This window comes from Arvicanthis niloticus, chromosome 6, assembly GCF_011762505.2.
Source record: "Arvicanthis niloticus isolate mArvNil1 chromosome 6, mArvNil1.pat.X, whole genome shotgun sequence".
In the NCBI taxonomy this organism is placed as follows: domain Eukaryota; kingdom Metazoa; phylum Chordata; class Mammalia; order Rodentia; family Muridae; genus Arvicanthis; species Arvicanthis niloticus.
The window spans coordinates 50,861,569-50,888,021 of NC_047663.1; the positions used below are offsets into that span (position 1 = coordinate 50,861,569).

The 26,453-nt window shown below is 41.4% G+C and overlaps 2 protein-coding genes across 4 annotated transcripts in view; one reads left to right on the forward strand and one right to left on the reverse strand.

Annotated features, from left to right (window-relative positions):
- The first annotated feature begins 280 nt into the window (after nt 1-280).
- Nup88 (nucleoporin 88) lies at nt 281-22,501 on the forward strand. Of its 2 annotated transcripts, none has more exons than XM_034504640.2 (17): nt 281-755; nt 2,206-2,375; nt 4,040-4,165; nt 5,331-5,417; nt 8,828-9,001; nt 10,578-10,764; nt 12,109-12,256; nt 15,428-15,526; nt 17,035-17,125; nt 18,939-19,040; nt 20,239-20,397; nt 20,629-20,754; nt 20,863-20,928; nt 21,037-21,117; nt 21,369-21,495; nt 21,621-21,739; nt 22,254-22,501. In XM_034504640.2, exons 1-17 carry the CDS (start codon nt 453-455, stop codon nt 22,315-22,317), a joined length of 2,229 nt encoding a protein of 742 aa, XP_034360531.1. In that variant the 5' UTR covers nt 281-452; the 3' UTR covers nt 22,318-22,501. The 2 variants fall into 2 exon arrangements, with proteins under 2 accessions (XP_034360531.1, XP_034360529.1); XM_034504638.2 differs by having other exon boundaries at nt 337-755; nt 20,614-20,754.
- A 1,780-nt stretch (nt 22,502-24,281) lies between these two features.
- Rabep1 (rabaptin, RAB GTPase binding effector protein 1) overlaps nt 24,282-26,453 on the reverse strand; it is an 82,964-nt gene continuing 80,792 nt past the window's right edge. For both annotated transcript variants that reach the window (XM_034505492.2, XM_034505493.2), the window contains exons 17-18: nt 25,694-25,810; nt 24,282-25,295 (exon numbers count right to left, since the gene is read on the reverse strand). In XM_034505492.2, the coding sequence (XP_034361383.1) occupies nt 25,194-25,295; nt 25,694-25,810 (219 nt within the window). In that variant the 3' untranslated portion in view covers nt 24,282-25,193. The remainder of the gene's footprint in view (nt 25,296-25,693; nt 25,811-26,453) is intronic.

Here is a 26,453-nt window from a genome sequence, read left to right on the forward strand (position 1 = left end):
TTCTTGGAACTGCCTCTAATCTCTATACCCTCACGGTGACAGATTCTGGGAAATCCGCGGATAGATGAAGCAGTGACCGTTGAGAAGTAAACACCACCTGGGCTGAGGGAGGTGAGTCTTGAGAGAAAGTTCTGGGTTTACCCAGAGGAAGGTGTCCAGTAGACAATCAGACATACATCTCTGGTTGTTAACCCTGCTACACAAACTGGCCCAGCTGTACCACCAAAGCGGTCCCTAAAACCGGCGAAGTGACTTGACTCCGCCCCGCCCAGCCCATTTTGGCGTCAACCTGCGGCCCTGGCGTTCCTCTAGCGATGCTTTCCTATTGGGCCAACTCCTCGGGATTCCTACTCTCTGATAGGCTGAAACTGTGGAGTGCTGGCCGCGGATTGGCTACGCACAGCAGCGTGCTGAGATTTCCCCGCCCCCCAATCGAGAGCTGTTAGTCCAAGATGGCGGCTGCCGTGGGGCCTGTGGGCGATGGGGAGCTATGGCAGAGCTGGCTTCCTAACCACGTCGTGTTCTTGCGGCTCCGCGAGGGCCTGAAAAACCAGAGTCTAGCCGAAACAGAGAAACCAGCGGCTTCGACCTCACCCTCGTGCCCGCCTCTGCCGCCGCATTTGCCGACGAGAAACCTGGTCTTCGGCCTCGGAGGGGAACTGTTCCTGTGGGACGCCGAAAGCAGCGCCTTCTTGGTGGTTCGCCTTCGAGGCCCCAGCGGTGGCGGCGTGGAGCCCCCTCTCTCCCAGTATCAGGTGCGCCAGTCCTTCTTGAAAGCACTCAGCCTTTTGGTTCGCTTCCCATCTTGGCTGTTTGTCTCTGTAGCGGGTGTGTTAGCGCACTTGGGCAGGCGTCTTTTGGGAACGCCCCGCTTCGGGTGGACAGGTCCAGCTTTCATATTTTTATTCCTCTGAACCAGGTTTATTGTCTCGGTCACTGTCAGACACTCAGGTGCTGGCGTTCTGAGTGTCTGGGAGAAAGGAGAGGGCCTTGAAATGATCGGTGTTCTGAAGAAGACGGATAAAAGTTTGGCCAAAAGAACCCTGTTTAAAGTTGTGACTCAACCTTTTGGTTTATTGTGAGCTTTAACCCAGATTTAAAAGGACCAAGTTACTTGCCTAACATGAGAAAGGGAGTCCTGTTTCTGCCTTTCGCTCTTCTGGATTCTTACTAACTGGTTCGTTTGTTGCCTTGCTGGGAACTAAACACAAGCACACCTTTAGCTTCCCCGGGAGAAGCACCGGAGTTCGAACTCTTAGCTAGGTTCTCAAACCTTTTTGGTATTGACAAGCATGTGAATGGCATGTGAAAGTAGATGTGGTCAGAATGTATTCTAGACTTGCTATGACCAATCATTGCTTTATTGACGTGTTCGTTTGTGGTTCTCTCATAAAGATATAAATAAGCCAGGCCTGGTGACACAGGTTTTTAATCCCAGCACTCTGGTAGCAGAGGCAGGAAGATCTTTTTGAGTTTGAGGCCATCCTGGTCTAGATAGTTAATTCAAGGACTACTTAGACCCTGTCTCAAAAAAAAAAAAAAAAAAAAGGAAAAGAGGAGCAAGCAAACAAGAAAAACAAAAATGTGGCATTCATTCTATAATGTATGAGATCTGCTGTGTGCCCTGGACCAGTTCTTGTTAGATTTGATACAAGGTGCAGCCAGAGGTCAACGTCTACCTACTGTAAAATTCCATTAAGTGTCAGAAACTCAGATTATTTCAGTTGTTTCTTTTCTTTTGATTTTTAGAAAATGGTCCTACTGTGTAGCTCAAACTGGTCTGGAATCACTCTGTAGCCCAAGCTAGCCAGGAACTACTGCCCCAGTCTCTTGATTGTTGGAATTACGAGTCTAAGGCCAGTCTCTGTGTGTGTGTGTGTGTGTGATAGAGAGACAGACAGACAGACACAGAGAGAAACGGGTGCTGCAGGAAGCCAGAAGAGGGTGTCTCATTCTCTGGAACTGCAGTTACAGACAGCATGAGTGCTAGGAACACACTCGGATCCTCTGCAAGAGGATCAGGTGCTTTTAGGTCCTCCAGATCATTTCTTGGGGAATAATCAGTTAATGACACAATTAGTACATGTCTAGAATGCTATTACTCTATAACTTTAGAAAATTAAAGCATAATTATGGTTTTAAGCAACTGCCAAATATATTTATATTAAAATTAACTATTTTTACTAAATGGCTTTAATTTTTCAGAGATTACTTTGCATTAATCCACCCCTGTTTGAAATTCATCAAGTCTTGTTAAGTCCAACACAACACCATGTAGCACTTATAGGAACAAAAGGACTTATGGCGTTAGAATTACCTCAGAGATGGGGGAAGGATTCTGAATTCGAAGGTGGAAAAGCAACTGTGAACTGTAGGTAAGTTGTATTTTCATTTAGTGTTTATCTGTGTAAAATCAGAAGTGGTGGAAATGTATTTAGGTGCTACTGTTGAAACATTTGAGCATTCGTATGGTCCTGCACACTGGCTTCCTGTGATACTGTTGTTGTCCATTTTTTTTTTAAATGTGTATGACCGTTTTGCTTCATTTAGTAAGAGAAGTGCTTGTGTGCCTGGATGGCAAGAAGGGTCCAATCCCCTGGAACTGGAGTTAGAGATGGTTGTGAGCTGCCATGAGGGTGCTAGGAGCCAATTCTGGGTCCTCTGCAAAAGCAGCAGGTGCTCTAAACCGCTGAGCCACCTTCCCAGCCCCTGCTGTTATTATTTTAGAATACTGTGCTAATATTTGTAATTAAGAGAAACAATATCAGTCCCTTAGTTTTACAAAAATAGCTGCAAGTTTGTAGTTAGGATCACAAGTTTAAGAACTATGAAAAAAATGAACCAAAACATGTGGATTAACACCTGCCTTCCAAAACACCGTTTATATATGTCAGGCCATTTTCTGGTCATTGCCATTTGTTCTATGACATAAACATACCATGAACTACTCATGCCCTAAAAGGTTTAGATAGTAGTTGGACAGACTGCCAGGTATTCAGTTGCAGAAAGAAGACAAATAATCTACATTAAGGCTTGTGCTACTTCAAAGTTTTTTGTTTTTTTTTTTTTTTTTTTTTTTTTTTTTTTTTTTTTTTTTTTTTGGTTTTTCGAGACAGGGTTTCTCTGTGTAGCCCTGGCTGTCCTGGAACTCACTCTGTAGACCAGGCTGGCCTCGAACTCAGAAATCCGCCTGCCTCTGCCTCCCAAGTGCTGGGCTTAAAGGTTTGCGCCACCACCGCCCAGCCAAAGTGTTTTTTTTTTTTTTTTTTTTAAAGTATGGGTCTTAATACTTAGTGTAACAAAGTATGCCAGTTAACAGCCCTTTCCTGCTTCCTCTACCACAGGAACCTGTGACTTGCAGGATGAAAGTGATAGGACTGCAGAAGTGTACTTAGCCCAGGTTTCAGTTTTATTTTTACGGACATATGCACACACACACAAACACACACACACAAATATTAAAAAAATAAATAAAATCCAGAAAAGTAGGAATCTAAAAAGTCCACTGAAAAGGATATAAGGTAAAAACCTAGACTTTGCTTTACCTCTGTATCTTAAGGAGAGTCTATTTAAATTGCTTGCTAGTATTCAGATCACTGTTTCTTAATTATCAGAATAATCATCATAGTATCTGCCCTTATAGTTTCCTTACTTCATTAATTAGTAAAAGGATCAAACAAAAGGCAATATCAAAACACATTTGTAACTGTGTAAACTGGGTGTGGTAATACACAAATGTAATCCCAGCCCTCAGGATGCTGAGCCAGAAGGATTGCTGTGAGTTCAAGGCCAACCTGGGCTACATTGTGAAGGCCAGACCTCAGCTAGTATACGAAGATACTGTCTGAACCAGCAAAACCAAAATGTATAAAATATATCGCTATAGTATAGAAAATATTTTCACTTTGATTCCTTGAATAGGTTCTTAGAATGCTCTCAGAATGTCTTAAAAGAAGGAAAGAACAGTGTTAAAATAAGTTAGAACGTGTTTCATCCAAGTTCTACAAACAAATGTTCTTGAAAATTGTCTTTATTTTAGCACCACTCCGATTGCTGAGAGATTTTTCACCAGTTCTACCTCTCTGACTCTGAAGCACGCTGCATGGTATCCAAGTGAGATGCTGGATCCCCACATAGTGCTGTTGACGTCCGACAATGTGATAAGGTAACTGTTCCCTCACCTAGTTAGACCTTGTGAATGGAAAGGCTTTGTTCCTTACTGCTTGTGTTATACTGCTCAACATAACAATTAAATCACTGAATGTGGTGATGTTTTACTTCATTGCCTACTATAAGCCATTCTCTACCCCACCCCCTTGAGATACTGTCTCACTGTGTAATAGACCAAGCTGGCCTAGAACTGAGGACTGCCTGCTTCTGCCAAGCTAACAGTTCACTCTTATGATGCTCTATGAGAAAATAAGGATGACACAATTGAGTCTTTTTGTAACAAGCATCTTATAGATTTCAGGCTAAATGCCATTCAGTCTCCTGAATATTTGACATGTAAAACACTAAGACATGCTTTGTGTGGTTTTGTATTGAAGACAAAGACACGTGGTATGATTAAAGGGAGCCTGGCAAGCTAGGAGCCGTAGTGAGATGACTACACAAGGATCTCCAGATAGAAGGAATGGAGGTGCAGTCATGTGCAATAGCTGCCTTAGAATTTTGATAAATGTGGGAAATGTTGCTCAGTGGTCAGATACCTATGGTTGAGGTGTTGGGTTCCGCCACCAGCACTGTTACCCATCTCTCCCCCCACAAAAAAAAAGTTGCTAAAGATAGCATTTCTTCAACTCCTAAGCCTCCCTCTTATGTAGATAAGCAGGAGATAGCAACATCGCCAGAAATAGCAAGATATTTGACAAAGAGGTGATTTAAGAATTGGTGATTTGAGATTTTTTAAAAATTCTCTTAAAATTTATTTTAGATGTATTTTATGTGTGTGGTGTTTTGCCAGCCTGTATGTGTACTGTATCTGTGCCTAGTATCCAAGGAGCTCAGAAGGGGAAGGATCCCCTACACCTGGAGTTAGAAACGATGTGTGCCTCCATGTAGGTGCTAGGGATCAAACCTGGTTCCTCTGCAAGAGCATCAAGTGCTCTTCACACAGCTGAGCCATGTCTCCAGCTCGTTAGGAAAATTCTTAAGAACTGAGTGTGTGGGGGAAGGGCTTCCTTTCTTGGAAATGAAAGAAAACTTGTATTTTGTTGAGACAGTTTCTTACTCTGTAACCCATGTAACTTGTAACTTGGTGGTCCTCTTGACTCAGCCTCCCAGGTGATAGAGTTAGTGTGAGCTTCAAAGAGACTTTTTCTTTTTTCTAGAATTTACTCTCTCCGTGAGCCTCAGACACCCACTAAGGTGATTGTGCTTTCAGAAGCAGAAGAGGAAAGTTTAATACTCAATAAAGGGTAAGTTTTTGTGTGCTAAAATACTGTTTATAAAGACTATAAATGCAGTCTTACCAGTAACTACCAGAATTTCCAGAGGTGAGTTTTAGAATACTTGTGATATTTTAACAAGAAGTCACAAATCTGAATGTCACTATATCTAACAGCATGGTCTCTTTTTGAGATATTCTAAAATATGATTGACAGAAACAATACATAATAAAATTTTGAACGGTTCTACAAATGGCAAAGTACTGGGCTGGAGACTTAGCAGTATACTCTGTCTACACTCACAGAGTAAGTGTAAGCTGATTGCCCAGCTCCCAGCTCTGAGATAGAATAGACTCAGTCCTTCTGATTAACAGGGTTAGGTTTGTTTGGTTTTGTTGAGACAGAATCTCTCTAGATAGCCTTGGCTGTCCTGGAACTCATCGTGTAGACCAGGCTAGCCTCAAACTCAAAGAGATACACCTGCCTCTGCCTCCCAAGTGCTGGGATTAAGGTTGTGTACCTCAGCCGGGCGGTGGTGGCTCACGCCTTTAATCCCAGCACTTGGGAGGCAGAGGCAGGCGGATTTCTGAGTTCGAGGACAGCCAGGGCTACACAGAGAAACCCTGTCTGAAAAACCAAAAAAAAAAAAAAAAAAAAGGTGTGTACCTCTATGCCTAGATTTTCTGATTATCTTGTGTTCCTGGCTTCTTTTTTAATTCTTACCTACTACACATTCTGGCTTACTCTTACCACAAATGGAATCATCCTTTGAACTTCAAAACCAAATTGTCCGGCCTTCTGATCAGTCTTTCTGATGAGCACAACACGTGGTCATATGTAGTACACATGGTTAAAGTGAAAGCTGCTGCCAGTGTTTTTGGTATTTTCATTTAGTTATCTTCATGTTTAGTTTTTGTTCTAAATATAATTCTTGAGTATTGTATGCATCTTTATTCTGTATTTGATAGCTTCAGTACTTGGAAGTCCTAGTGGGAGTGATGGTGCTGTACTTAAATCTGTGTTGGTTTCTTCCTGTCCTACAGTCATGTTGTTTTCTCATCCTTGATGATCGCTTACTTATATTTACTTGATCTTCATTTGTGGGGCTGCTGAGAGCCTGAGTTGGGGATATAATTCCATGAACGAATTTATCTCTTCTACTGCTGTGAGCCAGGGGTTGCTGCAGCCTGGAACTGTTTACTCCCTGGTTGTCCCAGCACTGAACATTTACTTAAATGGTGTGAAGAAACAGGGTGCCTGCTTAAATTCCAGTGCATCATTTCCATGATGGGGCAGGACCTAGCTCAGAGGTCATCCTGTTCTTGAGTCAGGGCATTTTCTTTCCTGTAGTATGTTTCTGCAGCTAACCTAGTTGGGTAGTAGGTGGTTTTTGTTTTTGATAGGCAGTATGTATATAAAAGGCAGTAGAGCAAATACAGTGATAAGAACTCTGCTCTAGCTGGGTGGGGTAGTGGTGCCTGCCTTTGACCGCGGCGCTCTAGAGGGAGAGGCAGGCAGATCTCCAAGAACAGCTTGGTCTACATAGACAGTCAGGGTTCTGTTACACAGGAAAACGCTGTCTCAAAAAACAAAATAAACCTCTGCTCTGTCGTCTGTCACCCCACCTGGTTCTAGTCGAGCCTCCACCATTTGCCTGCTTTGGCATCTTGGGAAAGTTTTCTAGTTGTACTAAGCTTCATTTCTGAAACTACAATCTGTGAATATAAAAATTGGCAGAGCTCATTTCTTAGAATTATTGCTCAGTGAAATGAATCATTCATTAGAAAGTGCTCAGTGGAGGCTGGAGAAATGGCTCAGTGGTTAAGAGCACTGACTGCTCTTCCAGAGGTCCTGAGTTCAATTCTCAGCAACCACATGGTGGCTCACAACCATCTTTAATAGGATCTGATGCCCTCTTCTGGTGTCTCTGAAGAGAGTGACAATGTATTCACATGCATAAAATAAATCTTTAAAAAAAAAAAAAACTGCTCAGCAACCTTGAATATAGCTTAATAATAGTTATAGTTAGGTAGAGTACTTACCTAACATGCACTGGGCCCTGGGTTCATCCTCTAGTATGTAATTGCGTCAACCTTTTCTATGCCTACCTCAGATCCCCAGTGATGCGGAGGCTTATATTTACTAATGAATGTCTAGGCCTTACGCCAGGCGCACTGACTTGGGAATTATCCCGTTCATACTAATCTAAGTTTTGCCACGTGGCTGGTTTGTTACCTCTCCTCAGTTTCATACATCTGACTGAGTCCACGTGACTTCTCTCTGTCAGGAAGTCCCACCGTACTGTTCTGCCTTTTGCTGTAGGCCATAAGCTTTTTATTTTAATCAATCAGAAGGTGCCATAGGCAGGCAAGGAAGGACAGAGACACATCTTCACACAAGGTACAAAAACATCACTCCAACATTAGTACCAGGAAAAGAAGATTGCTTAGCATTTGTGTAGGCACAGAGTAGTCATTCATACCTGTTTCCAGTCATTCTGTCTGTCTGTCTCTGTTTGCTTATTGTGTGTGTACATAAGCTCATGTTGCATGCATGTGTGTGCTCATGCCTTCTTCAAGGAGTCTTCTACCATGAGTATCACGAGGATCAAATATAGCCTGTCAGTCTTGGAGTCGAGTACCTTTCCCCACTGAGTTCCTGCTCTGTTTTTTTTTTTTTTTTTTTTTTTTGGATTTTTGAGACAGGGTTTCTCTGTGTAGCCCTGGCTGTCCTGGAACTCACTCTGTAGACCAGGCTGGCTACACTGAGTTCACTCTGTAGAACTCAGAAATCCGCCTGCCTCTGCCTCTGCCTCTGACTCCCAAGTGCTGGGATTAAAGGCGTGCGCCACCATCGCCCGGCTCCTGCTCTGTTTTTTGAGACAGGTTCTCACACGGTAGCTCCTCCCGAGACACAGGTGACTTTAAATAGTGCTCCCACCAACACCCATCAGCCCTCCTTTCTCTAATACCACTTTCTTTCAGGAATAATGACACATGTCTGTAATCCCAACACTCAGAAGGCCAAGACATAAAGATTGTTACAGGTTAAGTCAGTCTGTGTTATAGTGTGTGACCTGTCTCAATAAAACCAAAAGTAGCAGCAACAGCAAAAAATAAATAAGTAAATAAAATCATTTTCTGAATGTGTTAATTTTTTTTTCTGACTAGAAGGCAGAGCCTTTCTTTAATTTGCTGGTATATTTTATGACCCTAGAAAAGTACATGGCATATAGTGAGTGGTAAATGTTTGTGGAATGAATAAATTTGTATTCATCTGATTTTCATGTTTTCTTCCATTTCTTGTATTTCTATATATGTGTTGTTTGTGTCTGCATATTTAAACTATTTCAAAATTAAATTTTTTCACCAATTTTTATAAGAATTTGTTTATTCATAATAATTTTTGTTTTCAACAATCTTTTTTCAACTCTGTTGCAGAAGAGCATATACGGCGTCTCTAGGAGAGACTGCAGTGGCATTTGACTTTGGGCCACTGGTAACCGTCTCAAAGAATATATTTGAACAGAAAGACAGAGAAGTAGTGGCGTATCCACTGTACATCCTGTATGAGAACGGGGAGACCTTCCTCACCTACGTCAGCCTGTTATACAGGTAAGGGAAGGCACCAGCCACTGTTGCTATCTGCATCACCACTGTTCAACTTAAGATCCACATCTGTCTCTGGGGCACAGAGAAAAGGTACACTTTATTTGATTATCTACTTTCTTGTTTGTTTAAGGAAGTTGTATAGTTTAAGATAAGGCAAAATTTGGCTCACAACGTCGGCTAGTTAACTGAAAAGGCATTGTTTCTCTTATGTAAACAAGCAGCATGGGTGGGAATGATTAGATGTAATCTGATACTGAAATTGTGGAGGGACAGGCATGTATACACATAGACATAAGGATTCACTCCCTAGTAGTGAGACGAAATAAGTGCTCAAAGGAAGGAGACTTTACAGACATTATTTTGAGTAAAGGAGTTAGAGGAAATTTTGTAGTATGGGACTTAACAAGTCTCAGAGCTAAATGAACCATCAAGAAACAGACTACGTTAGTCACAAAGGTGTCCTAGACTAGAGTATGCAAAAAAAGCACAGATGCCAGTCAAGGTTCAGTGACTTGACATCTTGATCTAGAGCAGTGAATTCAGGTAAAAAACACAACAAATACTGAAGTTAGACTTGATGGAGTTACATACCTTGGTAAGGAAAATGCTTGAGGTCTGTTCTGAAAGAACACAGTTGTTTCTGAGCAGAGCTGAAGGACAGGGACGGACTGGAGTGCCATGTGTTTATACCTGGGACACCCAGGGGTTTTAGCATTGTTTGTTTGTTTGTTTGTTTGTTTGTTTGTTTTTAGATGTGAGTTTTGCTTTTTTATTGTTGGGTTTGGTTTTGTTTTGTTTTTTGGCTTAGGTCTTGGGTTTACTCATTGAGCCCAGAAAACAAGAGAGAAAAGTAAGATAACACTCTGGAAGGATGTGTTGAAAGAGGCAGAGAGCACACAAGAAGCGAAATTGTCAGGAGAGTTAACAGTGTTATCTGTTTTTGATGTATATGAGTGTTTTGCCTACTTATATGTATGTGTACCATACACATGCAGTGCTGGCAAAGGCCAGAAGTAGACATCAGATCCCCTGGAACTGGAGCTACAAACATTTGTGAGCCACATGTGGGTACTGGGAATGGAACCCAGGTCCTCAAGAGTAGCCAGTGCTCTTAACCAGTGAACCATCTATCCAACCCTTCGTCTCTCTGTTTTGTCTGGTGGTGGCAGTAATTACAGGGGATGGAACCTCTGCTCTTACCACAACAAGGAGATGCCAGTCATGCTCCCTGAACCTCACAGTGTGACAATCCAGTGTCTTCGAAGGCATAATGGCATTCTCCTAGAATCCTAGCTCTGGAAGCTATGACGGGGAATCAGGAATTATGGCAACCTAGATTACATAGGACTTTGTCTGAAAGGAAAAAAGAAACTAAACAAAAGAAAAACCTGGAATCTCTTCAGGCACTGCAATTTTCCTTTCAAGGAAGATGATCTCAGACCAAGAGTCACCACTTGGAATGTAAGTGGGAAAACAACATGTAAAATAGCAGTAACTGAAGGAAGACAAAAATCAAAGAAGAGTAGGGATGATTGCCTTCTGTGAGCATTTCCTGATAATGCTTTTATTCTTCCTTTAGCCCAGGGAATATTGGGAAGCTCTTGGGCCCACTGCCTATGCATCCTGCAGCTGAAGATAACTATGGTTACGATGCCTGTGCTATACTCTGTTTGCCCTGTGTTCCCAATATCTTAGTAATTGCGACTGAGTCGGGAATGCTGTATCACTGTGTTGTACTAGAGGGAGAAGAAGAAGATGATCAAACGGTAAGTGACAGTCTAGTGTTGCTGTATTTCATATCTTTAATAGCAGGTACATTTCATGGGCCAGTTTGACTGCTTAATATGAGGAACTATAGCTTACACATGGAACTTCTGATATTTTGGCAATTATACGCTTTATAATAAGAATAATTGAGAGTCCAAGTAGAAGAAAACTGCCCAACTTAGATTTCATGAAACTGTATTTGTTTCTGACCTTTGTATTAAGGGTTTACACCCTGCCAGTAAATTGAATCCTCTAAACAGAAGATTGCTCTTGGGGCTGGAGAGAGGGCTCAGGGGATAAGAACACTGGCTGCTCTCCAAGAAGACCCAGGTTCAATTCCCAACACCTACAGCTCACGACTGTTTGTAACCCCAGTACCAGGACATCTTAACACACTCTCCTGGCCTCTGTGGGTACCAGGTATGCAAGTGGCACCAGACATACTTGCAGATAAAACATGTGGGTAGGTTATTGTGTATATGGATACATGATAAATTAAAGGTTAGACCATGCTTGTTTTAAGCTTTTAAGGTTTTTTGTTTGTTTGTTTTTTGGGTTTTTTTGTTTTGTTTTTGATTTTTTAATTTACTTAAAAAAAAATACATGTTCAGAAAAACGGTGTCTGTGCTGGCACTGGAGTTACATATGGCTCTTAATTGTCCTGGGGTGCTGGGAACTGAACGTGGTTGATCTGGGAGAGCAGACAGTGCTTTTAACCTTGAGCCATTTCTCTAACTCCTGTTTGTGGCTAAGACTGGCCTTAAACTTGCTATACAGGCCAAGGTGGTCTGTGACTGAAATTCCTCTGCGTTAATGTTCCCACTTAGTGCTGTAATTACAGGTATGTGCCCAATTTCCTACTCATTTATTAACACCTGTTGATGCTGATTCTGGTCTATAGTCTTTTTTTTTTTTTTTTTTTTTTTTTTTTTTTTTTTATTTTGGTTTTTTAAGATGGTGTCTTCCTATGTAGCCCTGTCTGTTTTGGAACTTGCTATGTAGACCAAGCTGGCCTGGAACTCACAGAGATCAGTCTGTCTCTGCCTCCTGCATATTAAAGACAGGCACCATACCCAGCTTGACTTCTGTAGTCTAGTCCTTGGTAACAAACGTTTTGACCTTTGGGCCACTAGACTGACTTTTCCCCAGGCTTCTGATGTTTGTGCTATTGTTGTTTAAGGCTAACAGAGGAGATAGATGTTTAAGGATGCAGTAGAACTATCTGACCAAACATTTGAAAGGACTGTCTGACCCGTCTTTTTTTGTTTCTGTATTTGTGTACATTTTCAAATTCATGAAAGGTCGAAATTTTGGTCTTTCTTTCCCCTTTGTGTTTTTAACAGTTAGAAAAGTCCTGGGATCCCAGGGCCGACCTCATCCCTTCTCTGTATGTGTTTGAGTGTGTTGAGCTAGAGCTTGCCCTGAAACTGGCATCTGGAGAGGATGATCCCTTTGCTTCTGACTTTTCCTGTTCAATTAAACTGCACAGAGGTAAGGTGTTTACCCATTGTATTTACACCAACTTAGCATTGTATAGTTTATTACTTACCGTGTAGTTTATTTCTGTGCTCTCAAATTTTGAAAAGTTAATTGGATTCTTTATGGACTTTTAGTTAACTACACAGTACACTCTTTCCTAGGCAATCCTTTTAACATACTCATTGTGGCTCTACTCGAATACTTAATTTTATTTATTATAGTGTGTGTGTGTGTGTGTGCACACGCATGCGTGTAAGATTTTGGGTATCAGAGGACACTCTCTGATTCTTTCCATTTTACAGGGATTCTGAGGATCAGGCCTGAATGGTGGGCACTTTGCCCACTGATGCCACTCATGTGTTTGGTGATGACTTTTTCCTGATCCTAACAAAAGTTGGCATAGTGGTCATATCTTTAATCTCAACAGAAGGCCTAATCAGAAGGTTCAAGGCCTTCTCAGATTATATATCAAAGCAATATTCCTTATATAATAAAACTGCAAAGAAAAGTCACTACACATGTCTAGTTAGTGTTTTGAGCAGTATAGACATGAAGTATGAGAACTTGATAGATGAGCACACAGTGAGGTGAAGTAATGTAAGGTATTCCGTTTCTTAGTCACTGTTATATTGCTGTGAAGAGGCATCATGACCAAGGCAACTTTTTTTTTTTTTTTTTTTTTTTAAGATTTATTTATTTATTTATTTATTTATTTAATGTATACAAGCACACTGTCCTTAAAACACCAGAAGGAGGGCATCAGATCCAATTACAGATAGTTGTGAGCCACCATGTGGTTGCTGGGAATTGAACTCATGACCTTTGGAAGAGCAGCCAGTGCTCTTAGCCATTGAGCCATCTCTCCAGCTCCCCCAAGGCAACTCTTAAAAAAACAAAACAAAACAAAAAAAACATTTAAATGTGGGCTTACTTAAAATTCTAGAGGGTTAGTCCATTATTGTCGTGGCAGGTAGCAGACAGGTATGGCACTTAATACAGAAAGAGGATTTATTAGCGTGTCTTACTGTGGTTCACCAACGGCTGTATTCCAATGGAAAGACCAAAATCCAGTACATGTTGAGTCTATGAAGCTGGATGTCTCAGCTGGCCTTCAGTGTATGTCTCCAAGAAGTAGGTTCTAATGTCAGTGAAGCAGGAGTTTTAGCAAGCAGGCAGAAGAACAAAGCTTCTGTCTTCCTTTCACTTTATGCAGGCTGCCAGCAGAAGGTGTGGCCCAGATTTAAGGTAGATCTTCCCACTTCAAATAATTCAATCAAGAAAATATACCAAGTTGCTTCAGTTTTAGTTAATTCCAGATGTGGTCAAGTTGACAGCCAAGAGTACCCATCACAGCATGTCTTTTTGGATATCTCGAGTCCAAACATTTTTTTCTTGGTTCTTTGAATGAAAGTAACATTCTCTTGTGAAACTCATTTCTGACTTGTTCTTATCTGTGCTTAAGGCATAGTACAGTTACTGAACTAAACTTTTAAAATGGCTTAAATGGCCTGGCAGTGGTGGCGCACCCTTCAATCCCAGCACTTGGGAGGCAGAGGCAGGTGGATTTCTGAGTTTGAGGACAGCCAGGGCTATAACAGAGAAACCCTGTCTCGAAAAACAAAACAAAAAAATGGCTTAAATGTTGGCCTTTTTCAGAAATAACTTTTCTGTTATATCACAGTATTAAAGTTTTTTCCTTGGAGACTCTTAACATTCCAAATGGTTTGAAAAAATACTTTTAAACAATGGTAGATGAGCTGGTTTGTGTCTTAAGTCTCAAATTTGTACAAATAAAAATGTTCAGTATTTTGTTGTTCAGAGTGATGATTTGATAGACAGTGTTTTGTTATTTGGGTTGGTTAGGTGTTTGGCTTGGCTTGCCTTGGCTGACTCAAAATCTTGTGTAACCCAGGCTGGCCTAGAACTCACTGTGTAGCCCAAGTTGGTATGCAACTCACAGTTCTGTCTGCATGCATCTGCCAGTGCTAGGGTTTCTTACACTTACCTTTACCATTACCATACTTAGCTTTTGTTTACTTATTTGTTCTCTCTCTTGAACAGTCTTAGTATGCAGCACAGTTGACTTGAAAGTCGGCATCATCTTACCTCAGCCTCTTAAGTGCCAGGATTACAGGCGTGCACTACTAGACCCAACATCTTTGAAAATTTTTATAGTAAATTACTTTTTTTTTAAAGTTATCAGAACTATATCCAAGCTATGGTAGTACATACCTTCAATCCCAGCACTCAAGAGGCAGAGGCAGGTGGATCTCTGTGAGTTTGAGCCTGTCTGGTCTACAAAGTGAGTTCTAGGACAGCCAAGGCAGAGAAACAGAGACACCAGATTACACTTGGAACAGTTAAACGTGTTTTGCAGATACAGAAATTCCAAATTTGGACAAATGGACAGCTCCACAAAGTAGAGCTGTCAAAAGTTCACCCCTCAAAGACCAGGCCCACTTTTCCCAGGCAGCTATTACCCAAGGCTGTCTTCTCTAAACCGCCTGGCAAAGGCAGTAAATTTTACTTGGTGTGACTTAATGTCTTGTAAGTGAGTTTATTTGTAAAACTTTCTGAGGTCAGTTCACAGCTTCCATTTTCTGAAATGTAATTTCAGACCAGGCATGGTAGCGCACAACTTTAGACCTGCTAGCACAGGCAAGAGGAAGGAGGATCACTGAACTGGAAGCCAACCTGGTCTACATACAGAGTAGGGCTAGCCAGGGCTTCTTAAGATACTGTCTCAAAAGAAGAAAAGAAAATAATATTTACATTGTATCTGTTGGTGGTAGTGGTGGTTTTTTTGTTTTGTTTTGTTTTGTTTTGTTTTAAAGATTTATTTATTATGTACAATGTTCTGCTTACATGTATGGCTGCAGGCCAGAAGAGGGCACCAGATCTCATAGATTGTTATAAGCCACCATGTGGTTACTGGGAATTGAACTTAGGACCTTTTGAAGAGCAGCCAGTGCTCTTAACCTCTTGAGACATTTCTCCAGCCCATGTCTGTTGCTTTTAATTTGAAAATGGAATTCAGATTAAAATCTTTCAAGTCCCTGACAACAGTGCACAACTGTGAAAATCCTGTAGACAATTTCATCACCATGTCTTTGTAAGCTACTGGGGAAAATTCTTCAGGTTTTCTAGTTGCTACTTTTGTATCTTTGATGATCCCACTTGCAGATCCCAAGTGTCCTTCCAGATACCACTGTAGCCATGAAGCTGGAGTACACAGTGTGGGGCTGACTTGGATTCACAAACTGCACAAATTTCTTGGATCAGGTGAGTTACTGTGTTTCTGTATTTCCTAGTAAGTTTCAGAGATTCTGACAAAATGTAGTTTGGAGAAGAAAACAGTAGAATCAGTGAGACCAGACTTCTTTAGACTGATCATCCATCATCAGAGCTGATGAACCTTTAGCTAGACAGACCAAATACTAGAACGAAAACCTAAAGTTACTATAGTCAGAAAACAAAGGTAGGTTACTATTAAGCCTGTAGAAATTTAAAATTGTAAGGGAAAACTGAACATGGTTAGAAGGCCTAGATGAAATGGATGGATGTCAGAACTGATTGGAATGTAAGGAAAGGATACCACTTGCCCAAGACCAAGTAACTTTACATTTAAAATATTGATTCTCCATTTTTTTTTGTTTGGTTTGGTTTGGTTTGGTTTGGTTTGGTTTGGTTTGGTTTGGTTTGGTTTGGTTTGGTTTGGTTTGGTTTGGTTTGGTTTGGTTTGGTTTGGTTTGGTTTGGTTTGGTTTGGTTTTTCAAGACAGGGTTTCTCTGTATATCTCTGGCTGTCCTGGAACTCACTCTGTAGACCAGGCTGCCCTCGAACTTAGAAATCCGCCTGCCTCTGCCTCCCAAGTGCTGGGATTAAAGGTGTGCGCCACCACCGCCCGGCTAAATTAGCACTTCTTACCTCAACCTGTAATACCAAAGCCAAGCAAAATATATAAACTAGAGTCAAGTATGTTTGACAAATGATAGACATAAGAAATTGACTGGTATTCCAGAAACCCAGGCTTTCTTTAGCATCTAGCTCCATAATGTGTTAACATAAAAATAGAATACAAGAGAAAAGCTGTATGATTTTTTTTTCATATATAAAAAAATTCAGAATATTAACATCTCCTCATGTTAAAAACAATCAAAGGGCTGGAATATAGCTCAATGGTAGATCATTTGCCTAGCATGTAGAATTGATTCTGATCCTCCACACTACTTTAAAAAAAAAAAAAAAAAAAAAAAAAGAGAGAACAAACTAGTTTTAGAAAGAAATGTTGTCACAATAATAAAGAGCACCTGTGACAACCTGACAGCGAACACCGTGCTGAATGGCAGACTGAAAGGTTTTCTTTTTTGACTGTATTTATTTTTTGAGACTCGTCGATGCAGGTGTACTTTGATCACAGTCACTCCCTCACACAAACATCTTCCCTGACTCCTCACATCTGTGACTTAAGCCTCAGCCCCTTCCCAACTCCATGTCTTTTTTTTTTTAAATAGCTTGAGTCCAAATTGTGCTGCCTATATTGTCATGTATATGGCACCATGCTTTAGAGCATGCTCACCTCCCGGGAGCCCCACGCTATGAAAACTGGCTCTCCCTCTCCCAGTAGCCAGCAGCTCTCAATAACTGCTCGGCTGGGCTCTGTCTGAGAAGGGCACCCTCAGTAAAGAGCAGTGGCTTGAGAGGAGAACTCAAATCCGTTTGGCAATGACAGCACTTGAATTTGCAGCTTTGCTCAAGTACCGTAATTTCTATAATGCATTCTTTTGTAGATGAAGAAGATAAGGATAGTTTACAGGAACTCACTGCTGAGCAGAAATGCTTTGTGGAGCACATTCTTTGTACAAAGCCATTGCCATGCAGGTAAGGACCTTCTTCACTTGTAAGAGTATCGTGGTTATCAGGTATTTATCTAAAGCTTTCTTGTGCTTCAGAACCACTCTACAGTTTCCTGTGTCCCAAATTGTAGCTTGCCATCTTCTCTTAGATAATTTTTATTTTCTTGTCTTTCTCCAAGCTAATTTGGGGCTTTCTTTGTAGCATACCCCCCCCCAACCTGTGGGTGTGTGCACTACAAAGGCTGTCCCTTATCTTTTTATTAGGATTCTCTGTTGGCTTTGTGCTACTTTCTCAGAATATAAGAGTGCCTAATGAATATTCAGTTACATTGATGAGTAAAGAGAGGTGCATAAAATGGTTCCCAAGTGTCTTGTCTGGGTAAATGAATAGATGTGGTACCCTTTGGAAAAATCAGGATGTAGAAGAGCAGATTTGGGAAGATAGTGATGTCTCTCTAGAATGTTTTAAATAGAAAAGCCTAGTATACATTTATGTGTATGGGCCTAAAGTTTGAAATGGTCTAGAATAGTAAAAATGTCAGCATTGGAGCTGTGCTTCTGACAAATGTTGACCAGGAAAAGATCGGGAGTCAGAGACAGACAGACTTGAGATAAACAAGCAACACTAAAATTGAACCTAGGGCCTTGTGTATGCTAGGCACACATTCTATCACTGAGCTGTAGCCTCAGTTTTCTTTTTAGTTACTGACCTGTACTGGTTAACATATTGTATATGCACGTTTTTATGTATATGGATTACATACTGATAACTGTATAGACAAAGTTCATTGAGAAGTATAGACTTTGGTTGATTTTAGTGTGTGATGTTTATTTGCAAGGGTTTTTTTTTTCTCCCTCCTTTTTAGATAAAGTTTATTTTAAAAAGAGAAAAAAAAGGATGGGGAAGTGGGTAACAGCACTTGCTGAGCAAGCTTTAAGATCTGAGTTTAAACTTCTAAATAGGTATAAAAACTAGGTATGGCCAAGTCCTGTTTCTCCCTCTCCCTAGTAGGAACAGAAACAGGAGGATAACTGGGACTTACTGGTTGCCAGCCTAGCTCAGTGAAACCCTGGCTCGAGGGACCAAACTGAAGCTGTGCCTACACACAGATGTGTGACAGGCACTTGTATATACACTATACACTCATACATGGTTGCTGTTACAAAATAAAGAACAGGTTAGAGGGAGACAGACCTGGCACAATGAAGTTTGCCATAAAGCCACAGTGGGGAATGTCTGATGGACATAACAGAACATGTGCTTGTTTATAAGCTGAGAGGAGATGCGTAACAGGACACTTTGAAACTATACAGTTGATGGCACAAGGTGCAGGAATGTGGTTAGGCACAGGTAGAACAGGCATGTAGACCAGTTAATAAAGCACACTGGTGGAGGTAACAGTTCCCATTTGAGACCCTTGGTTTTTTTTCTCCACTTCTGGTGAAAGAGATAGAAAGGAAACAATGCAGTGCACACCAAATGAAGGCCTGTGGCAGGGGTTGGGTCACTGGGTGTGTAAGAGTCCAGTTCCTTTAGGTCTCTGAGCAGTCTGTAGACACTGGACTATGTTCATTGAGATAGATAGATGGGCCTTATTTGTTAGTGGAGAGAAAAACATAAGCTGTGTATCCCTAGGTAAATAGCTCATAGATTGCTACTAAGTGGGAGCTTGGTTTAAACTGATCAAAGTACATTATGTTTCCAAATAACCATGTTTGTGGTGGTTACTACACTGTCAGGATGTCACAGGCCCCAAAAGGCCATGGACCAGTCACGGCTGCTATTGGTTCTGGTGCCTTTGCTGCTTTGTAACTTAACTGTGATTCTCTCTCTCCAGGCAGCCAGCTCCAATTCGAGGATTCTGGATCGTCCCGGATATCCTGGGGCCCACAATGATCTGCATCACCAGTACCTATGAATGTCTAATAAGGCCTTTATTGTAAGTCCCATTCCATACTTGCAACATAACTCTCTTTAATTCTGCCAAATCAGAGCTGGAGATGCCCTCGATGACTAGTTGGAGGTTAGAAGCTTTGGCGTCTGAATTCAGTCAGTATTTCTGTTTTCTTTACCACCGCTGAAAAGTTTCATTTAGACATGGTGGGATTTTTTTTTTTTTTTTTTTTTTTTTTTTTTTTGGCTTGTTTTGCCTACTTGTAACTGAAAAATCATAGCTTTTCTGTTTGTTTTTGAGATTGGGTCTCAGTCTGCAGTCATGCTGGCCTAGAATAGGCTTTACCTCATCTGAGATTACTATTGTGATTCCCTGCACCCAGCTACTTTTCTCCCAAGTACAGAAGATCAAGACCCTGAATGACATTGTTGTGAGTGGATTTAATTGACTGTTGCATGTCAGGCTCAGGTACAAGATGTTCTCCTGGGTGTCCTCTTGGTATTAAGTTGTAATCACCATTTTCCTTTTCCAGCAGCCTTGGAAGGTCGGGATTTATAAAAAACGTAGGAATAGACATGAAAACCAAGTCACTGGGGTGTCAAACATGAGACCCTCCAGTCTCTTGGTGTCCATTCAGAACAAGTACTTCTGAATACTGACAGAAGTATGATGTGTTTGCATTCAGTTACTATCTTTACATGCTTTTTAAAAGATTGTCTAGTTATACTGTTTGACAAGAAAAAAACAATATAAGTATAAATTTTATGTTGCTTTATAAAAATAAAAGAGAGAAAGAGAGACATTAAAATTCTAGCAACTTAGCCAGGCAGTGGTGGCACACGCCTTTAGACCCAGCACCTGGGAAGCAGAGGTAGGCGGATTTCTGAGTTCAAGGCCAGACGGTCTACAATGTGAGTTCCAGGCCAGCCAGACCTACACAGAGAAACCCTATCTCAAAAAAACAAAAACAAATTCTAGCAACTTTAAACAAAAGAAATACTAGGAAAGGACTGGAGGTTAAGAGTACTGACTGCTCTTCCTAAGGTGTACTGAGTTCAATTCCCAGCAACCACATGGTGGCTCACAACCATCTGTAATGAGATCTGGTGCCCTCTTCTGGCACGCCATTGTACATGCAGGCAGAATGCTGTATACCTAATAAATAAGGTGTTTAAAAAAAAAAATACTAGGGAAATATTTGCCAGTGAGATACCTCAGTGGACCTGACTTGTTTATTTTGCAGAAGTACAGTCCACCCAGCATCTCCTCCCCTCCTCTGTACCCGAGAAGATGCTGAAGTGGCAGAGTCTCCACTGCGCATTCTGGCTGAAACTCCAGACTCCTTCGAGAAGCATATTAAAAGAATCTTGCAACGAAGTGCCACCAACCCAGCATTTCTCAAGTATGGGATTTAGGGCATATGAGTTTTAAGAATGGGCTTTCTGGTTAAAATGGGGATTGAACTTACGGCTTTGTGCTTGCTAGCAAGTGTTTATCATTGCTTTTGGTCCTTTCTGTCCTTACTGTGGTGTGATGGGAGTGGACTTGGCACATCTCTTCAGCTAGTCTGGGGCTTGTCTATTTGGTTGTTTTACCTGGCTAACAAGAATAATGACAGAAACTGTTCTGCAAGATCATCTGAAAAGGATTTGGCTCCCCCTCCCGAGGAGTGTCTCCAGCTGATCAGCAGGGCCACCCAGGTGTTCCGAGAACAGTACATTCTCAAGCAGGACCTGGCCAAGGAGGAGATTCAACGGAGGTAGTGTCTTATGTTGAACAGCCACTAATCCTTGCCTAGGGGTTGGCTCAATAATTGTCTGTGGGAGCCTGGCTTTCCTTTCAACTTGACTGCTGCTTCTTTTTGAAGGGTCAAATTATTATGTGACCAGAAAAGGAAACAACTAGAAGATCTCAATTACTGTCGAGAGGAGAGGTATGTATCAAAACCAGAGAGGAGAAAACAGTGGAGCGTAGTGGACTGCACCTCACTCAGGATGCTGTGCCGCGTTACATGGACCCTAAGAGTTTCTCATTTCTTCAGAAAAAGTCTCCGGGAAATGGCCGAGCGCTTAGCTGACAAATATGAGGAAGCCAAAGAAAAACAAGAAGATATCATGAACAGGTCAGGGGCCATGAAGCATCCAGTTCCCTGCCCACACAGGGTTAATGATGCAGCAAGTATTTGGGTACTGCCAGTGTTCACATACCTATAGAGTAAGATGGATCCTCCAACCCTTTGAAGTATCATGAGATACTGTCCCCTACTCCTTCTCTATTGTATCCTCACACACCAAATTCTTGACTTACAAAATTTGTTTACCTTATAATTAGCAGTCTTTACTTACATTTTACTCATATCTTCCTTTTCTTAAGGATGAAAAAAGTGCTTCATAGTTTTCATACTCAGCTCCCAGTTCTCTCTGACAGTGAGAGAGACATGAAGAAAGAATTACAGTTGATACCTGATCAACTTCGACATCTAGGCAATGCCATCAAACAGGTAAGAATGGGTGCAGGCTGGCTAATCTAAGAAATAGTTTTATAAGATGTAAACAATAAAATAGATACTGTAAAAATGTGTGGCAAACCATAGTCAAAATGTCTATGTTCTGTTTGATATTTGAGGTTACTATGAAAAAAGATTATCAACAGAGAAAGATGGAAAAAGTGCTGAGTCCTCAGAAGCCCACTATTACTCTGAGTGCCTACCAGCGAAAGTGCATTCAGTCCATCCTGAAAGAAGAGTAAGTTGATACTTTGCAGTCACCTACTGTTGTGAGGCAGGTTTTCCTTGGCAGTATACCAAAAGCTGCCTGTCTGCCTGGATAAGAATCCTGAGTCTAGGAGTTTGCTTGCAGAATGGGGGCACAGAAGACAAGAGGCTTAAATGAATATGGTGGGATGGAAAGTAGTGGCTCTCCTATAATTTTGTTGTATAATCAAAAGTCATCCCAGTTATGGTTGGCAATGGGGCTGTGCTTTAGCTGAGTGGCTGATGTGTCCTGGGTATGGTCCCCAACACCACACAGAAAATAATTGCTGTTCACCCGAAACCCTTTCAGGTTATTCAGTATTAGCAAAGCCACTGGGCATGGTGGTGCGCCCCTTTAATCTGAGTATTTGGGAGGCAGAAGCAGATGGATCTGAGTTTGAGGCCAGCCTGGTCTATAGATCAAGTTCCAGGACAGCTAGGGCTACACAAAGAAACCCTATTTAGAATGGTGGAGGTCCTAACAACTCATTTTGATGATTTTGCAGGGGTGAACATATAAGGGAAATGGTGAAGCAAATCAATGATATCCGAAATCATGTCAACTTCTGACACCACCTGAAGTTAACACAACAGAAGGCTTACAAACCCGTGCTGTAAAACAAACAGGTAGCACTATCTAATTTATAAAGAAGCATTTTGGATAAACTTTGGTGTGGTTATTCTTTTGTTATTCCTTCCGTTAAATCTTATTTATTCGAATAAAATTTGAATAAATTTTTATTTAAAAATTTGACTTTGCTTTATAATTAAAGTCTATGGGTTGGTTGGTTTGTTTTGATTCTGGAACACAGGCTCCTGCTGCACACTGCCAGGTCCATCTTCATGTTAAGTAGCAGCATCAAAACTGCCTCTCAATGGAACCAGAACCCTAGGATGCAAAGGAACAGGCCACACACACTACTCAGCAGCAGCTGTTTTAATCTGAACACTTTCTTACGGGCATGCCTTCAGTACAGCCGACACAGACAGACACCCCTGCAGTCTGCTCAGAGCAGGAAGGTCCACAGCTGCAGCCTCCTCTGCCGGCTCATCTCCTCACAGGACCGAGACCTCCCAGAGCTCCATTTTGGCTATGTGTGTGTCCGCTTGGTGGGTAGGAGGTGCAAATTCTAGCACCTTCAAAGAAAAGGAACATTATGGTCTGTTGCATGCAGTTTGTCCTTGGCTTTAGGTCATCTTTTCATACCTGCCAATTTGAGTTCTGAAAACTAAGTATGGTACTTGCCTAGAAATAACCAAGTGACTGCCAATTAAAAGCCACACAATAAAGGTATGTTACAGTTTAGAGTTAAGCCAGGTCAGACATGCAAGAGAACAGGTCTACACAGACTGAATGCAGTACAGGAAGGTGTGTGAAACTAGACTGACCTTTCCTATGCAAACGCTTACTTAAGTGTAAAGACCCGTTTCTTACCTGGTGGATGGATAGCAGTAGCTTATTTCATTCAACCTTGCGTTTCAGTTTCTAGGCTGTGTTTCTCAACTGAGTGGACCCCAGCAGTTTACACTCGCCACAAGTTACAGACTGTAAACAGTACCCTAATCATGATGCTTTTACTGCCCAATCCCCAACTTCAGGAGAAAAGATCTGTAATATATTTGGTTTCAGCAGAACAGTTCACTAGGAGTGCCAAAGTTCAGTATGATTATGAATTATCCATTCACTGTATACAGCCAATGGTGATCCAAACAAATTAGCTTGGAGCCCAGGGACTAGTCTTAAATCTAATTTAATCACATTATAATTAATAAAAATCCCTTTAACTCAATGAGGATATTATGTTCCTTTTAAACCAAGTAGCATTATACAAGGGGACTTTAAGCCAAATTTTCCATGCACTGGCAAGCTTTTAGCACTGTTTCCATAATTCATATTTAATTTTAAATTCATAATCATGACCATGACTATAAAAATAACCTATGGGATAACCTATGGGTATGGGATAAGTAGGCCTTATCTGTTTTATTAAAAGAAGAAAGTAGAAAAGATCTTGAGGGCAAATTCATAATGACTCATTACTAACAAAGTCCATTTATGCTATGAACTGATGGTAGTTAAACCAGAAAAGTGGTTTAAACATTCCCATAATGTTCCTTTGGGTACCAGCTGTAAGCCAACACCACTCACAAAAATTATTTGAAAACAGTTTTACTTTGAAACCGCACAAGTTAAATAGCATAGTTAGCTGTGGACAGGCTGCTCTCAGGGTAGCCTGCAGCTAGTACATGAGCACACTTCTGATTTCTGCACCGCTTCATGAAGCTGTCTGTGCTCAAGAGCCTGTTCACTGCTTCTCCAAATAGGAAAGAAATCTCAACTCTTGGAAAAGGGTGAAGCAGAGTCTAAACCAGTAAGTTTTCCAGCTTCACTGTAAGCATAGTTGTTACACTTTTAAGTCTAAACTGTAAAACAAAAATACAAAGACCTGTAAACCATCACCATTCTAAATGTGACACTTTAAAAAATAGTGTGCCTCTGACGCAGGCTGAAAATAAGCAGATTTATACATGTGTACTAGATATCAGAGATAGCTTGTTTTATTAATATTATTTTTTTCCACTGATCCAGTAACTAAAACACTTTGAAAGGGTAGATGGTGCCAGTTATTTGCCCTGGTACCTTTGGGCCCAGGAAGTTCATCACGGTGTACAGACAAAGTGCTTCCAAGGTGGTTTGTGCTTTTTTTCCATAAATTCTCTCATTCATATATATATGTATGTATATATGTGCATGTGTATATATATGTGTGTATATATATATACACACACACATATACATATATATATGTATGTATGTATGTATCCTCAGCCAAATATTCAGACTCTCCTAATTTTAATTGCTTTTCTTTGCCATGGTCCTATAGTTCTCAGGCAAGTTTCAGTAGCATTTAAGGTCTTCCAATAGAAGATAAAATGGTAAAAAGGAAACAAAATGCACTGAGCGAGGGAAATACACTCAATAGCCCATGGCCTGCGCTCACACTTCGTATTTTAATATAAAATACTCACACAGCGCACTACAGCTCCGCTAGCTGAACACTGCCACTGCTGAGTCCTAGACAACAGAAAACACGTCCCTCTCCCAGTCTGTGTGAACAGAAAACGTAATTCCAAACACTATTGGGAAGCTGCTTTCACATCAGGAAATATGTTCCAGAGTCCATGGTGGAGAAAGCGGGCACGAAACAGCACTTTTCTGGCACCAAATCTGATCCCACACCTGTTGGAATCAAGTCCAGTGTCTCATTAGTGTTCCCTTTGAAACATCTGTTGGCTGTCCTGCACACAGCAGCCTTCTCCCTCTAGCATTGCATTTCTCCAGTCTTCCTTTGCTGTGACTTCTTCCATTAAGAGTTAAATAATAATGTTATTCTAAAGATGAGTTAAAAACCCAAAATGCAGGTTAGAATCCTGCTATCAGGGTGTCATGTCTCAGGAAGCTGGTTAATGTCTGTCAGTTTGGTATCATTCAGAATTGCCCGGATCCTCTCCAAGGAGTCTGCTTGCCGTATCCTCTCCAGCTGCACCTGGAGAAACAATGAAGAGCTGAGTTTGATAGGTGATGCCCCACCTACCTATGTGCCCTCTGCTTGGACTATTTAGTCAACATGCAGCAGATCAATTCACCAGACTAGGCTCTTCAAAGAAAAGGAGGAGAAGGGAAAAATACTTTAAAATTCACCAAATTAATCAATCTCTATAACAGACTGGTATCCCTCTGCCTCTCCAGTACCCCCTCAACCTGATTATATGGTTCAAGGTAAAAGGGAAAGGAGGAGCTGGCCAAGTCTGTAGAAGAGACCAACTTAGAACAGGCTTAGTGATCATGCAAAGATTTGAGGTAGAGATAGAGGCAATCAGAGTCGTCCAGTTACATTGGTGCCCCCTCCCACAAAGGGCCATGGTGGTTCCCCAAACACCTCACCTGAAGAGTCTGAGAAAGTTTTACAAAATCTCTCTGGACTTGTTCACTAACATCTAATTCTGTCTGCAACCTCTGAGCTTTGTTCTTCTCTTCAAACATGAGCTGTTCAACAGCAGCCTAAAAAATACAAGTTTTGAGTGAAGATGGGTGCTGAAGAGTCCCTAGACCTCTCCACCAGCTTACTAAGGAACTTACATCACTCACTATATGAAAGCTGTCATCTTTTTATTTTTTTGTACTAAGGACTGGACCCAGGGCCATAGCTTTGGGTAGGCAAGCACTCTACACCACCAAGCATATCCCCAACTCTTCCTACTACTAGAGCAGAGACCTGAATGATACCTCCATATTCCATTAATCTTTAACTTCATTTTCTACTGATGTTGGGGGGGTGGGTGCACACAAGTGGCAGCCACAGGGCAAGCTGCAGGAGTCTACTCTCCTACCACGTGGGCCCTAGGGATTGAACTCAGACTTGTCTGGCTGCTCACTGGTTTCTATTTTAGTGTTTTTTAAGACAGGGTCTCCCATAGCTCAAACAAGCCCTTAACTTGCTCTACTGTAGCCGAGAATGACCTTGAACTCCTCATCTACCTGCTTCCCTTCTGGGATTACAGATTGTGCCAACACACCCAGTCTTCTGCAGTGCTGGACATCAAACCCCAGGCACAGCTGCACTCGAGGCAAGCACTCTACCAGCTCAGCTTTCCCCCTCACCCATCATCTTTTACATTACCATGTGTGGAAAGGGAAGCACTCC

Coding starts and splice junctions, on each gene's coding strand:
- Nup88 (XM_034504638.2), top strand. CDS start 453: ATGGCGGCTGCCGTGGGGCCTGTGGGCGATGGGGAGCTATGGCAGAGC. Junction 5,418..8,827: donor AGTTTAATACTCAATAAAGG/GTAAGTTTTTGT, acceptor ACTCTGTTGCAG/AAGAGCATATACGGCGTCTC. Junction 10,765..12,108: donor AAGAAGAAGATGATCAAACG/GTAAGTGACAGT, acceptor TGTTTTTAACAG/TTAGAAAAGTCCTGGGATCC.